This window comes from Dermacentor andersoni, chromosome 8 (genome assembly GCF_023375885.2).
Source record: "Dermacentor andersoni chromosome 8, qqDerAnde1_hic_scaffold, whole genome shotgun sequence".
Classification (NCBI taxonomy): domain Eukaryota; kingdom Metazoa; phylum Arthropoda; class Arachnida; order Ixodida; family Ixodidae; genus Dermacentor; species Dermacentor andersoni.
Window position 1 is genome coordinate 32,330,617 of NC_092821.1, and position 16,251 is coordinate 32,346,867.

At 46.1% G+C, this 16,251-nt stretch overlaps 1 protein-coding gene across 2 annotated transcripts in view; it reads left to right on the plus strand.

Moving 5' to 3' along the window:
- Positions 1-16,251, plus strand: part of LOC126526143 (uncharacterized) — a 168,473-nt gene that overhangs the window by 84,407 nt on the left and 67,815 nt on the right. For both annotated transcript variants that reach the window (XM_072289603.1, XM_055068027.2), the window contains exon 4: positions 10,831-11,037. In XM_072289603.1, the coding sequence (XP_072145704.1) occupies positions 10,831-11,037 (207 nt within the window). The remainder of the gene's footprint in view (positions 1-10,830; positions 11,038-16,251) is intronic.

A 16,251-nucleotide genomic window follows, 5' to 3' on the forward strand; every position in this document is an offset into this window, starting at 1 on the left:
GCACCCACATTGATAATGGAAGAGGGAATAGTCTAGAGGAATTTGACATCCCACAAGCAATGCCGGAAGAACTAAAGAAAGCCTTGGGAGCTATGCAAAGGGGGAAGGCAGCTGGGGAGGCTCAGGTAACAGCAGATTTGTCGAAGGACGGTGGGCTGATTGTTCTAGAAAAACTGGCCACCCTGTATTCACATTGCCTCATGACCTTGAGCGTACTGAAATCTTGGAAGAACGCCAACATAATCTTAATCCATAAGAAAGGGGACGCCAAAGACTTGAAAAATAGTAGACCGATCAGCTTACTGTCCGTTGCCTACAAATTATTTACTACGGTAATCACGAATAGAATCGGGAACACCTTAGACTTCTGTCAACCAAAGGTCCAGGCTGGATTTCATAAGGGCTACTCAACAATAGACCATATTCACACTATCAATCAGGTGATAGAGAAATGTTTGGAATATAACCAACCCTTATATATAGCTTTCAATGATTACGAGAAAGCGTTTGAATAAGTCGAAACCTCAGCAGTCATGCAGGCACTACGGAATCAGGGTGTAAACGACCCATATGTAAAGATATTGAAAAATATCTATAGTGGCTCCACAGCCACCGTAGTCCTTCATAAAGAAAGCAACAAAATGCCAATAAAGAAGGGTTTCAGGCAGGGAGATACGATCTCTCCAGTGCTATTCACAGCGTGTTTACAGGAGGTATTCAGAGACGTGGATTGGAAAGAATTGGGGATAAGAGTTAATGGAGAATATCTTAGTAACTTGTGATTCACTGATGATATTGTCGCGTATACCCTGCTGGAGTATGCAAGCTGAATGAAGATACAGGCGGTTGCACTTTACGAAAACGTGAGCGGCGACGCGCGATGCCGAGACGAACCTTGTTCTCCTCTTCTTCAGTCCCTTGCTGCGCCACACCATGTGGCATTATCCCCTATTCAAAAAAAAAAAAGAAGGAAAGCATACATAGGCTTGACCTGAGAGCGCCGAGATGGTCTAGGACAAACACATAGGCTATAATCACAATCACTGTGGTATGCGATATAGTCACAAGGCACTGATGGAAGAGCAACAACAAAAACTAACCGAAGCGGCTGAAAACGTCGAATATTAGGGGCTATAGTACGGTTTCAACCGCACAACGTGCACAATCTCAGATTGCGGTTGTCGACGTCGGGGAGGCTGGCTTCCGTCGGGGAGGACTTCGTAATTCACGTCACTAATTCGCTGCAACACTCTGTAAGGTCCGAAGTAGCGACTCAAAAGCTTCTCGGATAGTCCTTTTTGGTGCACGGGAGTCCAGACCAAAACTTGATCACCAGGTTGGAACTCGACATGTCGATGGCGGAGATTGTAACGATGCGCATCGATGCTCTGTTGTTGCTTTATGTGCATTTGGGCAAGCTGACGGGCTTCTTCCGCGCGTTGCACGAAAAGTTCGGTATCTTGGGCGAGGTCGAGATGATAGATGTTGTCGCACGGCAACATTGCTTCTAACATAGTCTGCAATTCACGGCCGTAAACGAGGTAAAACGGCGTGAAGCGTGTTGTTTCCTGCGCAGCAGTATTATAGGCAAACATTACGTAAGGGAGTATCTCGTCCCATGTCTTCTGCTGTACGTCTACGCACATAGACAGCATGTCAGTCATCATATTGTTCAGTCGTTCGGTCAAGCCATTTGTCTGCGGATGATAGGCAGTTGTCCTTCGATGGGTCGTGCAGCTGCGTTTAAAAACGTATTCAGTGAGCTGTGTGGTAAATGCTTTGCCTCGGTCTGTGATGACATGCGATGGGGCGCCATGCCGTTGAACGATGCTCTGTATGAAAAACTGGGCAACCTCGGAAGCTGTGCCTCAAGACAGCGCCTTTGTCTCAGCATACCGCGTTAGAGTCCGTGGCGACAATTATCCACCTGTTGCCCAAAGATGACAGTGGAAACGGGCCCAGAAGATCCATGCCGACCTGGTCGAAAGGTTTGCCAGGTGGGTCAATCGGATTCAGCAATCCCGTAGGCTTCACGGGTGGCGAATTTCGGCGCTGGCATTCACGGCAGGCTTGGACGTACCGCTTAACACACTTGACAAGTTTCGGCCAGTAGTAGGATTTGCGCACTCTATCGAGCGTTCGCGTAAAACCCAAATGGCCTGACGGAGGCTCGTCATGACAGGCGAACAAAACTTTGGCACGGAGGCCGGCTGGAACGACCAAAAGGTAGGTCTTGTTGGTGGCAGCGGAGTTCTTATTGTACAAGACACCATGTCGTAAACAAAAAGACGACAATCCTGGAGCGATATGCCGGGGTATTGATGGGTTTTGTCCTTCCAGATGTTCGAATGTAGGCCGTAGTGCATCGTCTGCGCGCTGCCGTGTGGACAAATCAGTAACGCTTACGGCCCCAAGGAAAGCGCCGTCGTCCTCAATGTCGTGGTCGGTAGTGACGATAGGGGTGCGGGAAAGTGCGTCAGAGTCTTCGTGTATGCGGCCCGACTTGTACACGATGGTCACGTCGTACTCCTGCAAACGTAGACTCCACCGTGCCAGTCGTCCAGAAGGGTCCCGGAGATTCGCAAGCCAGCATAACGAGTGATGATCAGTTACAACTTTGATTGGGCGGCCATAAAAGTAAGGTCGAAATTTGGCCAGCTTCGGCGCAGTGGTAGCACAGCGGTCGCCGATCGGGTGCTCACTGAACCCCTGATTTCCTCGCGGGTGTTCGGTGATCGTCGAAGTACGGTAGTGGAGTTGTCGGAGCAGCTTGCGCCAATTGCAATGCGACTGGCGGCGCCACATACGTAGGTGCGAAAGCTTGGACGGGGCTCAGTAATGTTTCTGCGTAAGTCTTGCGCCGGGATTCGCTTGGCAGAGGTGGCGCTTCACTGGTGGAAAGAGATGCCTGCAGTGCCTGCTGTACTTCGTTGCGTACGACGCTGGCGAGGGAGCTGACTGGAGATGGCGACGTACCGCGGTGCTTCTGCAGCTCGTTGCGAACCAGTGAGCGAATCAACTGGCAAAGCAAGGCGTTGTCGCACCCGAAGCCTACTGGCGTATCGAGAGTGCAGGCGGCATTTACTTGTTGGTTGTACAAGTTGGACCGTTGCTGAAGGGTCTTCACCATCGCGGTGGCTTCGGTGAGGAACTCCGAAACAGTCTTGGGTGTATTCCGAACAAGACCGCCAAAGAGCTGCTCCAAAGAGGTGACGCACGTTCTTCTCTTCCGACATGCTCGGATCGGCACGCTGATAGAGACGTGTCATGTCCTCCACGTGCGTCGTGACATTCTCTTTGGGCTTTTGAACGCGTGACGGAAGGGCCCGCTCCGCTTTTTCCCGGTGATCTGGGCTGGAGTAAGTCTCCAGTAGCTTGCGCTGGAACTCAGGCCAGGATGGCAAGGCACTTTCGCGGTTCATAAACCACGTGCAAGCACCATCCTGGAGGCTGAAGTAGACGTTCCTGAGTTTGGTGTTGTTGTCCCACTCGTTAAACGCAGCCACGCGCTTGAACTCCGCCAGCCAGTCTTCCACGTCTTCAAATGTGTCGCCATGAAAAGCCGTCGGCACTTGGGGGTTCAGCAGCGTTAGGTAAGTCGGTGTCACCCGTTCCGTAGAAGTCGCAGTGGTCGCAGTCATCACTTTTTCCTGGTGGTTTCCAAATTCAGAGGTGAGGCAATGGATTCGCCGGCTTGTGCGGTGGACTGGGGTCAGCTCCAACTGTGGGGCGAGGTTCTTGCTGCCCAGTGGGGTCTCCTGCGTAAGTTGAGCGTACCCAGCAAGCTCCACCAAATTGTCGCCTATACCCTACTGGAGTATACAAGCTGAATGAAGATACAGACGGTTACACTTTACGAAAACGAAAGCGGCGACGCGCGATGCCCAGACGAACTTCGTTCCCCTCTTCTTCAGTCCCTTGCCGTGCCACACCACGTGGCAATATTGCCTTGCTTAGTAACTGAGGGGACCAATTGCAATGCATGCTCTCTGACCTGGAGAGGCAAAGCAGAACGTACCAGGCAACACACCAGCAATGGTCCAACGGTGACCTAATGCTGGCAGAAATTGGTACCAATATTAGGCCAATGTTGGCAAAGTGCAACCCAATCCAATGCTGGCCCAGCGTTAAAGCCAAGATTGGACCAATGCTATGCCAATGCAGCAGCCATTGTGCTCCCAACGTTGGACCAGTATTGAGCCATATCGTTGCCATTATTATTGCCAGCTTTGAGCCAATGTAGCAGCCATTGTGCTGCCAGTGTAGGACCAGTGCTGAGCCATATCGTTGCCATTATTAATGTCAACTTTGAGCCAATGCCCTTCTTATTACGAATATTTCAGATACGCTGGCTCTAGAGCACGCATCCATTCTTACCGCAAACATTTTGCTAGCTGCATTTTTATAGAAATTGTCCCCACACCGTCTTCCTCAATAGTAGCTAGGAAAGCTCGACAAAAAGATACTATGTAAAGAAGCAGAAGTCCTCTATACTTGCAAATAATAATTAAAGAATACTGAAATTGACATTTATGACAGTTTATTTGCAAATAAATTTTCGCAAACAGGCATTTTCCGTGAACCTAGATGGGTGACGCTCGGTTATCTTCAAACAGTTTATTTACAGGCACTGCCCGCAAGATAGGAATTGGGCGAGGTGCCGAGGACGGTGGGCTGGCCAGGGGTTTCAGGGCAGGGAGCTGACGTCAGTAGGCAGGTTGGTCAGTGCTTGGTTGACGGCGGGCTGGTCAGGCCCCTGATGAACGCTGTGGTTTCGTTGAATTTGCTACCACTTACCATAGCAACTTCACCATTACTTGGAGGATATGCTTGCACTGTAAAATAAAAAGAAATATTATCAGAGATGTTGGTATGACAAATGTGTGTGGCAATGTTATATTTGAAAAATCACCATACCGCAAGAATAATATACGTTTGAGCAGAGAGTTCGAAGGGGTGAATCAAGAAACTTTATTGCAAGAGATTTGTCAGGTAACACTTTTTTAATATTTCGACATATATGGCATATTTCGTAGAAGGTGTAACAGAGAATACTTAGAACAAACATAAAATTCGCAGGATCCGTCCGCCTTGTTTACACCCCACAGCTAGTGAGCCTAGCACTTTATAATAAAAAATTGCAGCAAAACCTGCTACAGCACAAGAAGCCTAGTTTTAGACTATCTTGACACAATGCGGCCTTCGTGTGAAATTTTTAATGTGGAATCCGAGAAGTTCCGCCAGCAAACACTAGTAAAATAGGCATTTATTATACGAAAAGAAAGAAATACTGCCGGCTGGAAATGATGCTTGACCTAGAACAGTGAGAAGAGCAGCACTCCTGAGCACAGGCTCATCGCTCATCAAGATTGTGGCGGCCTGTTTTACCCAACTCAGAAGCAGGTGAATCTGCTCATAGGTCTTCGGAGATTCTTGGAATCTGTACTTCCTCATTTGAGAACGTCGCAATGCTCCTGAAACTTTGCTTTCTCTCTTTTGCGTGCAGAGAGAGAAAGAGAGAAAGCACTTATTTGTAATGAGATGGGGTGCCTTCCTCGTGGGGTGGAGCCCCTAGTTCACGGCCCCATTGGCTCTCGCCACTCCACGTGCCCACCGGATCAACTGTCGCTGCTCTACCAGGTCTAAGCTTGTCAGCGCAGTCTCCCAGGAGGAAGGTTAAGCCAGTGTTGAGCTGTGGAAACACTGATGCTGAACACTACAAAGAGCTGTTACCCGCCGTGGTTGCTCAGTGGCTATGGTGTTGGGCTGCTGAGCACGAGGTCGCGGGATCGTATCCCGGCCACGGCGGCCGCATTCCGATGGGGGTGGAATTCGAAAACACCCGTGTGCTTAGATTTAGGTGCACGTTAAAGAACCCCAGGTAGTCGAAATTTCTGGAGTCCTCCACTACGGCGTGCCTCATAATCAGAAAGTGGTTTTGGCACGTAAAACCCCATAATTTAATTTTTTTTAATTTAACAAAGAGCTGCTGCTGCTAATTGCCAAGAAATTTATCAAACTTTTTTTTCTTTTTTGACTGAAGGAGTGCTGCTGCCAAGCTGCTTGCAAGGAAACCCCTGTCACATGAACTTCTTAAGTTATAGTGAACATTTTTGCAAGGAAATGACGGTCACGATCATGCCATGCATCCCTGAAGCACAATTTGTGAATGGCGGAAGCAAGGCGTGCTGATCGCGGAAATACCTCTTCTCTACCTTTGCCTCCTCCTTTTCCTACTTCCTTCACAGTTGTCGTATCGATGAAGTGCAATACTTCAAGCAGCTGAAGCAATGTGCATTGACCATGTTCTGCAGCAAAGGCGATGTGGAAGAGTTTATGAACACCAGCGAGCTGGATGTCTGTGAGATTCAGTCATTGGACAGTGGTGTGGAGACTGGCGACGAATCATGGGGTCATCACTGTCGAAGAATAATGAGCTGATAGGCTCGAGGAGAGAGCTACTTGAGCGTTGTGTCAACATTTCTGTCGTGCTCAGATTCATTGCGGCTAAAGACGAGAATTAGTCTATGACTCCTGTTAGTCCTGTGCAACGATTCCTGTTAGTCCGCTCAGGATTTCGGACATGTGCTTTCTGAAGCATTTCAAGTGCTGCCATTATGCCGATCGAATGGGAGCCTTGTGAACTGCAAGCACCCAGTTGGCGTAATGAAGGTCATCAGCTCTTGGTTTGTCGGGTAGAGAGAGATTTGGTGGAAGCCTAAATATGCATCTAGTCTTGAAAGAACTGTTGCCTCACCTAGATGATAGCTCACCCTTTTCTATCCCCGATGCATCCTCCCAGTACATACTTTCAGCGTTTTTCCCTTTATGTAATAAACTTTCTTCATTCTTGAATCAAATATCTCGTTTAGTTCTTTCTCACGTTTTTCGCATTCATAGCATCGCCTTGGCGCGTATTAACATAATACTGAAATGCATTCAACACAAAGAAGCTGCCTGCTGTCTTCATGTCCCACTCACGTTCAGTCAAACAGAAAGGTTTTTAGTGTATGTTATTAAAAAATATACTTGCTAAAGCATGCCTTCAGACTCTTAATTGCAACAGTGAGCTGCAGTTACCATGGTTGCGGCAACCACTACTTCAGACCACCTCGACAATGCTAAAGCTGATTGAAAAAAAAAGAAAGGAACTGGCAAGAATTTTCAGCATACCTCTCTTCACTATGCATTTTTTTAACACCATCTAATCCTAACAAAATTCTAACTGAAAATCCGCCAAGTAAATTTTGTGCTCGAAACTTCAAAACTCATTGCATGACCTTGTCAAAAGACAGCCGAATGCTTATAAAATAGGAACAAATTACATCAATGGAAACCATAAACTTGCTGTCATGCCCTAATAACATGCAAAAATGAAAGCAAGCATGTCATTTCATTCACATTAGGATACAGCTGAACCCAGTTATAGTAATATTTAAGTGCCACGAAAATTCCATTGTTATAACCGATAAGTGTTATAACCAGGTTGCGTAAAAAAATCAAAACTGAGATGGCAGAGCTATTGTTAAAAACCAGGCTTGTGCGAATATGGTTTTTTAATTCGAAGCAAATAGTAATTCTCAAATAATTTCGAAACGAATACTTCGAATAGTAGCAAGTAAAGAAAAAAAAAACAGCAGGGGGCTAAGGTCTGGGATTTATTCAAGGAACGTAAACATCTTGATTCTTTACAAAAATCTACAAATTTTCATGCAAGAACACTAGTTGTTCCACAGGCTGGAGTTTGAGGTGCTCCCTTCTGCAGCTTACAATGGCTCCTGCAGTCGAAAAAAGCTGTCCACTTCTTGTCTCGGTAGCTGGTATCGAAAGATACCTATGAGCAGCTGCAACCAGGGTTGGGTAAAGGTGGCTGCCCTTGTTTTTCCACCACACAAGGGGGTCATCGGAACGGGAAAGAAGGGGGGCCTTCAAGTACCCAGCAACCTCATCCGAGATTGTACAGCTTGACTGAAGATGTGCACGCGAACTGAAGTGTGTAAAAGCACTCCACACAGAGTCCCCTGATGGGTCTGCAGACCAGATGCGTTTCTCACTTGTTGCTGTACCATGTTGATCAACTGGCACAGTCTCTTCTGCTGCCATTGTGAGTAGAGGGAACGCCCATTGCTTTGCAGGTTGTTCAGCATAACAGACATATTTGTATCTAGGATCAACCAACATTGCCAATGCAGGAAGGCGTGACATCTTGATATCAGGGAACCTTGTCTTGATGCTACGCAAAAGGCTTGAGGCAAGCAATGCTGCCTCACCACCTTCGGAAACATGTTCGGCTAGAACCACCTCGGTACACTGCAACAGCGGAATGACTTGTGACAGCGTGGGATATCTGTCCCCAGAGAGTTCAGTTGTGGCATGGTCAAGTGGCTTCGAGACTTGCACTGCTGCATTCATAAGCTTCCACTCACTTGCGTTCAAGTTTGGAACTGCATCAGATTCTGAAAGTTCTACAGTGATGACCGTACGGAGCTTCACGAGCCTGGCCATCATGGCATGCTCACGGTTCCATCGCATCAAGACGTCTTGTATAACCCCGAGAGGGTCCAGCTGCATGTTTTTCTGAATTTCCTCAAGCCGTCCTCGGGTCTTGGCACTCCGTTTGTATCTAGCCACAATCGCTCTGACCTTAGCAGAGAGCTGCAAAAACCCTGACACTTCTCTTTTGGCATCACTGACACACAACTGAAGGGTATGTCCGAAACACTGCACACCACTCCAGGACAAACGCGCTGCTGCAGAAGTTCCTTCCATTATCTGTAATGAGGAAGATCGGCACAGTATTGTGGGCTGGAAGTTCCCACTTCTCTATAACACTTGCGATAAATAGCTCCAGGTTTTCTGCAGTTTGAGAATCTGTCATCTCCGTGCAAGCCAATGCATGCACGTGTTGCACGGAGTCACTGTCCATGACATGACAAGTTACACATATGTAGCTGTCATTTGCTCGCAATGTTCAGCCATCAGTTGTGATTCAAAGCGACTCCACTCCGTTTGCAAAATGTGCCCGAGCTTCCTTTTCACCTTCTCTTTGCTTGATGCGTAGAGGTCCGGAATAAGGGCTCTCGAGAATGTTGTCCGAGACAGCACGGCATAATCCGGCATAGCGAACTTCATCATGTCGAGGAAACCCGTTTCTTCGACAATGTTGTAGGGGTGCATACCACGAGCTACGAAGTGAGCTATCATTTTTGTCATCTGTTGGGCTTTTGGGGCCGACGCTTTCATTTTCGGCTTGAAACTGTCGACTATGAATGGCTCTTGACCACTTGCCTTGATTGCCCCCTTGAGCTTGGATGGCCTTTCGCGTGTTTCTCGCTTCTCTTGGTAGTCCTTCTGCAAATCTGGGTGTCTGCTTAAATGTGTTGCTAGGGTTATTGTCATACTTGGCGGGGTCTTCAGGACTGCCTTGCATTTAAGACAACGAGCTTTGGTTCCCGGTGGAATCTTTACAAAAAGTTCCAAATCAGATTGCTGGCCGCATGCAAGTCCCCCATGGTGCTCTCTGGAGTGGTCCAAGGTGGTTGGGATTGATCAAATGCCGCCGCGACAGAGACAGAGTCGCCCACTAAACACAATCGACCACACCACCACGCCGACGAGATGCGTTTTTGTGCGCCTTTGTTCTGAGTATAGTTCTGTTTTCCTGGCTTGGTTTGGATTGGATTGGATTGGGAAATGTATTACTGAATCCACAACCGAAACTTCCTTAAATGCCCTTTCCCTGCCGCTTGTGGCTAATCGTTTAAGCCGAATACTTCGAAATTTCTGAATAACAAAATTCAAGTCGAAGCGAATATCGAATAGCGCATTATTCGTTCCAACTATTCGAAAATATCGAATATTCAAACAAGCCTCGAAAACACTATAATTGTGTGTAGGCCAGTGCCTCTCACCACCATCTTCCTCCATCCGACTGCTGATTGTGTTCCCTCGTTCAACTGCTTCCTGGGTGCTCACATCGTATGTAACAAGTCGTGGCTGTCAGTGTTAAAGAATGGCACTGCTATAGCAACTGCAAAGAGGGGTCACAGGTGACAAGTGATATGCGAGCTCTGCCATGGCATAATTTTGGCAGCTGCAAAAAGGGCCTTTTAAAGAATGCGAGAATGTTGCCACGACAGCCTGTCAGCTTGAGAAATCCAGAAGAAACGCTGAGGTGAGATCGCCACAAGCATCTCGCCACGTACTTCTCACTGGCTTGCACGAGGAAACCCTATGTTTGTCAGTCTTGCAGGCTGTACATGAAGCTTTCGGACATCCTTCTCCAAAGCATCCAGGTGCTCCATGTAGTGCAGCGTCTTTGGGCAAGCTGTGTAAAATGTAGGGCAGGTAACCAATGCCCTTTCAGGGTTACTGAATTGGCATCAGTGGAACTGATGTGCAATCATAGACAGCAAGCAGGTAGTGCTTGAAAATAGAAAATTTGCAAGCACAGGATGTTATCAGCTGGCACAAGACACGGGGTGATTGGAGATCCTACAGTCGGCATTAAATAGGCTGATGGTGGTGACCTCAGGATGTTGCAATCACTTTTCATTAGGTGGACTACACCAATAGCTTTAATATGTATGAGATGAAAAAGTGTCTCAGATATGTTCTGCTACCGTAAGCCTTCCACAAAAAATAGGTTGCCCTGCTTTTGATTATTCAATGTGGATATTCCTTTGTAGCCCTTTAGGAATACTCAGCCGAAAGGGTTATTTTGGTTCCTTGGCTATGCGTCATAAAGTGCCCCTTCATTTATTCTATTGTATCTACCTCGTGTTCTTGATGCTGTAACAGGACTGTAATTGTCCCAATTGTTTTTTGCAGGCCTCACAAATACGATGAGCCTAGCTGAAAGCATCCCTGCCAAAACAGCATGTCACAGCCTTTCCAACGTCGGCAGTCAGGTCGAGGTTGGCATGCAGTGCAGCTTGCCTCTTGCTGACCAGTCTGTCGGCTGCTCGTTCAAAGCAGGGAGCGAGTCTCGGATCGTGCAGACTACGGAGGCTGTGGATCAGTTAGGCTCCACCTCAGGTTGGCAGTGACCTGCACTTCTCTTACATTTGCTTACATGTGTGAGTGTTGTAATAGCCAAGTCTACCTAGCTTGGTACGACTTGCTCAAGTGCCTATGACATTGCTGCCAAGCACAAATTAGCAGGTTTGTGATTCTTGTCTGCATGCTGATTGGGGCAAAATACAAAAATAATGCTCTACTGAGCACATTGAAGCACCTTAGATGGCAGAGGTTAATCCAGAGCCCTCTTGTCCTGGTGTTGTTGTAGCCCTTACATTGCTCAATGTTATCATTGAACAATGTAGGGGGTTACAACAGCCATCGTTTGTGCACATCGTCGATGGCTTGAATGAAAGTGTCAATAAATGAGCTTGAATCAGTCAACATTCCCAATTGATATCGCAGAGCCATTAATGATCACTGCTTGTAAGCTCCGTTTGGGGTTCTTGTACTTTATGCATGATAGCTTCATGAATGCCAGATGAAAACTCTTTTAAACAACAATTAAATTATTATATTTCTGTATGGCAGTGATAGACATCATTCATGCAGATCATCATTGGTATCTATGAAATTGTCATTAAATGATAATTTTTTTCTGCTACTGTAGGTAACTGATAATGCACAGTGATTAGTCATCACTAGTGATATGCTCCATTCGTTGTTTTCGCATTTTGATACAGCATAGAGTTATGGGCATCAAATTTAAGTATGAGTCAAATGATAATTCAAGTTTAAGAACTAGGAGATGCGAAGAATTTGTCACAAGTGATCACAAACCATTTTTTTTGGAATGACAGCGGTAGCCGTCAAACGTACACATAATCGTCAATATCTATCAAAATGTCCTTTAATGAGCATTATTTTTGCTACCATTGCTGTGATAATGAAGAGTGATTAGTGATCACTAGCGATACGCTTAGTTCAGTGCTCCCTTACTATTATAGAGCATATTGTCATGGATGTCAAATGATAAGTGATTGGAATTGCGATTCAAGATTATTGATTAGGAGATGCCAAGATTTAGTCACGAGTTATCCTGAATCACTGTTTGGTGTGACGGCGGTAGCCATCGTTCATTCATTTTGCCGCATGTGTGAATGTGTTTCTTTGAATACCTGCCTCTGTTTGGTATTGCAGATGTGGTCGAAGCAGTGCTGATCACCAATGATTATGTTCACTTAGATTTTTCTCGACTATTTGCAAATCGCAGCTTCAGGGACATAAAATGAAGCTAAAAATGATGAAAAGGTGATTCAAAGATGACATTTAAGAACTGAATGGTTTGAGCCATTAGTAAATATCAATGAACCACGTTTGTCACGTGGTTCATTTTTCGTGCGGTCACATGTTTTATCAATTTTTTGGTGAGTGACTATTAGAGATTTTAGTTGTGACGCAGACACTGTACTTAGATGCCTTTTTCATGTTATTTCCGTGTTATTCGTTGGTCATTATTCCCATAGTCGTGCGGGTTTTATCATTGACTGGGCCTTAGGCATTTGAAGTGTGTAATGTTGTGGATAGTTTGATAGTGAAGCATAGACGGTACTTTTTGTGTCTGGTTTTTGTCCCCGTTGGCTTAGAAAAGACCGTACTAGATCAATTGCCTCCCGTTGTTAGGATTGGGGGCTCAATCCCATCGCTCGTAACCCGTTGTCAAAATTGGAGTCCGGCATGAATTAGAAGGTAGCTGGCCCATGCCGTCAAACTTATCCACGCTGAGGACGTTGATGAGGGGAAGGACTGCTTCTCATCGAGAACGAGGAATATGGGTTTATTTACAGTATTTACATGCAGTTCATCAGTCTAGCATGACTGCGAGAGAAAGTGTGTCAGTCTAACATGACTGCTTGAGAGGGTACTGAGTATCCGCACAACAGCGGTTTATAAACACTCGGTCCTCCCCCGATGCCCAGGTGACGGAAACGGCTGCCTCTTTATGCGAGAGCTTACTTACACACACACACACGCACACAGCCCACTGCTGTCCGACTGTCTTAGCAGAACTCGGGGCTTACTTCAAGAACGGTACGTGGGAAGGGGTCTTCGTCGACGTTCTTGCGGCACTTCCCCGCTCGCGGCTGACTAGGGCGGCAGTGGCGAGTGCAGGCACAAAGCCTGCTTTGTCGAACCCGGCTCCAGCGACAGAGAGTTGAGGACGCGTGTATTGTTCTCGACACACAGTCGACTTAGTCACGCCGTGGCTAGAGGTTTGCGGCGGCGCTCCAGGAAAGTTGCCGCCACTGTCGCAATTGGCCGGCAAAACTTGCACTGCAGCTGGTCGTTCTTAACATCCTGCTGATCCACGTGTGGTTCTTGGTTGCTCATTCGATATTATGTGCCAGATATGACTCCTGAGTGGTCGATAGATTGCTGTTTTTTACTTCTAAAGTTTCGTGCGTGACTCTGCGTGAATAACCTACATAAGGCAGGCTTGTTGTGGAAATAAACTTAGTTGTGAGTGGCGCCGGTCCTGTCGTTTGTGCTCTTCTTCTTAAGTCCTGTTCTTCTGCGCCTTGCGTTTACTACTTCAAGCATGAACCTACTAGCCCAAGCAAGAGTTTTACTCACAAGAGGGCAGGCTGATCTATATGCTAGGCTTCCGTGCGTCGAAGCACTTTGATGTCGTGCAGCAATATTTAAAGGTAATTTTTATTCATCAGCCTCATTATGTGTGTTAAAGCATTAACTTGGATCACCGAATGTGAGAAGGAGAAGCGAAGCTCAGGTGATATTTGTCGAATCTGTCCTGCTCAAATTATGCCAAAGGTGCAAGATAGCGCAGCTAATTTCTTGCAGTGTGCGAGCAGACAATCAATGAAGTTGCACTCTTCTGTTGGCTGTTGTCGCGATTGTCTGTACATCATAAATGAGACACTTCTATATATCGGGTAAAAAAAAAATAGTAAAGGTTTCTGTCTTAGAATTATGTCAACATTTTTGTATAAAAGCTAAATTCTTGAACTGGCATTCATGAGGAAAGGTCTGAAACAGTTGACATGGTGTTGCATGCAGATGACCAGCATTGGGCATTGTGTGATCGTCACAAGTGGCGTACTCCAACTTTTGTGTAAAGGGAGTATTTTGAAAATTCGTGCAATGAAGGAAGGCAATATGTGAGCATCTGGACAACCAAGAAAGATGCCTGATCAAGAAAAGACAAAGTACACTCACTATTCTGCCGTGGATTGTTTCTGCGTTGTCGATGCGTGCCGATGTGGTGGTGGCTTGAAGCAGCTGGCCCAAACACTATGTAATAAATATGAAGACTATGCGCTCTATTGCCGCAACAGATTGAAAAACATTCCAAAAGCGTGGTGGTTCGTCAGAAACATTTGCAGAGATGTGGGAAGACACTGCATAAAATTTTACAAAAACTATTCATTACGCTTATCAAATTAGGATGTGCTTGACAGAGAAGTTTCCACGTACCAAAATAAGCAAATTGTCCATTGATTTATTTCTCGGTGGCCATGGTTATACACTTCAGTTAGTAACCCAGAGGCAGGTTCACCATAATCATCCTCATGTCAACGAAGAGCACCACAAGTTCCCTCAATGGCTTCAAAATGAGGGGACCACAGTCACGCACTACTACATTGACGCACCGAGCTTCAAGTTGTGGTGTGCAAGAAGTTTTGGTCGAGCAAGACGAGCTGCCCCAATATTCGTCTTGCAACCAGAGAAAGGGTGCAAATATACATGTTTTGGCTTGCCTGTCTGCAAATGACCTGCTGCGTTGGACTTTAATGGACAAGATGCAACAAGTTTCTCGACAAGTTTCTATTCAACAAGTTTCTCGACGATTTTTCCAAGAAATTCATCATCAGGAACCTGGCGCTCAGTGCTCTTCAACAAGCCAGCCCACTGCCGTGCTGAGGAAGTTGTCCTAGCCACCAATGAGCACTCACTGAAGCACCTGCTGCTGTACAGCCCATTTTTAAATCCAGTCAAAGAAGCTGTTTCGAATTTCAAAGCTGGTGTCAAGGCTTTCCTAGCCAAACGGGGAGATGATGTTTCCACGACACCACCGGGCATCTCCCAAAAAACAGCATTGCCAGGCACTGCTGGTTGAGGCTGCGGGAGAATCAGTGCAGCACATCCTGCTCGTAGAGTGCGCTGCCTACGACAGGCACAACTACACTTCTGTGTAAGCTGCCCTACGGTGCCACGATACAGGGAAACTGCTCAGTGATGCACGCAAAAGGAAGTGCACAGTCTTCCAACAAAGAGCTTTCAGTTGATGTTATGAAGGTTAATCTCTTGTAGATCTACTCATAGCTTTTGTGGTCAGCATTTGCATGAGCTATTCAAAGGCGTGGCTGTTGCAGCTTGGATCATCAATTGCTTCATAAGAATCTGAAAGCACTTTTAACATGGTAACCTCTCCAGATGACTTGAGCTGCGATAAGCAAAGGGGGTGAGTACTATTTAAAGACTTTAAGACAAAAAAGATGAATTAGCTCATTTCCCATCAATATTCTACAAGCCGATTGATGAAGCGCTGCTTCTGCTACGTTAACATTTTTGTTTCGGTTTATTTATTCAAGTGAATTGATGCCTCTTGTGCTGTTCTAGTGAAAAAAAGAAGGCTTAAAAGTTCATAAAGTTGGCTACTAAGGCCCTCTCCTCAGCTTCTTTGCAGGAATTTTATTGCATTGAATTTCAATTGCTTTTGAAGTATATTGCATTTGGACTAAATTAATGACACTTTAAATAAATGGACTGGCATTGGGAATTGACAGCCGATTTGGATAAATTGAAGGGCCCTCAGCATTGTTGTTTGCCATATTGATTTTTATCATACCTAAACTGACTGGCACACACATCTAAACAAATGGGCAAACCCTAATTTGCGCGCCCACCACTTCCGCCACCCATCAAATGCCACGGTAAAACTGAAATACGCCTTAGAAGGCAGAGTCACACTGAGCGTGCTTGCTGGAGTGTCGTCTGCTACAAAGAAGGAATGCTCAAGTTAGTGTGCTTTACTCTAGACATTGCATTTGAACCACGTTATAAAAAAAAGATCTCTATACTTAGCACATATTCAAATGTAAGTTGCCAAAATACTTCCTATGCAACGTCAAGGCGTCTTTGCTATTGAATTGAATTGTATTCTGTGGTTTTACATACCAGAACCACAATTTATTTATGAGGCACATCGTAGCGGGGGACTGCGGGTTACTTTTGACCACCAGGGGATCTTTAAGATGCCTCCAATGTACG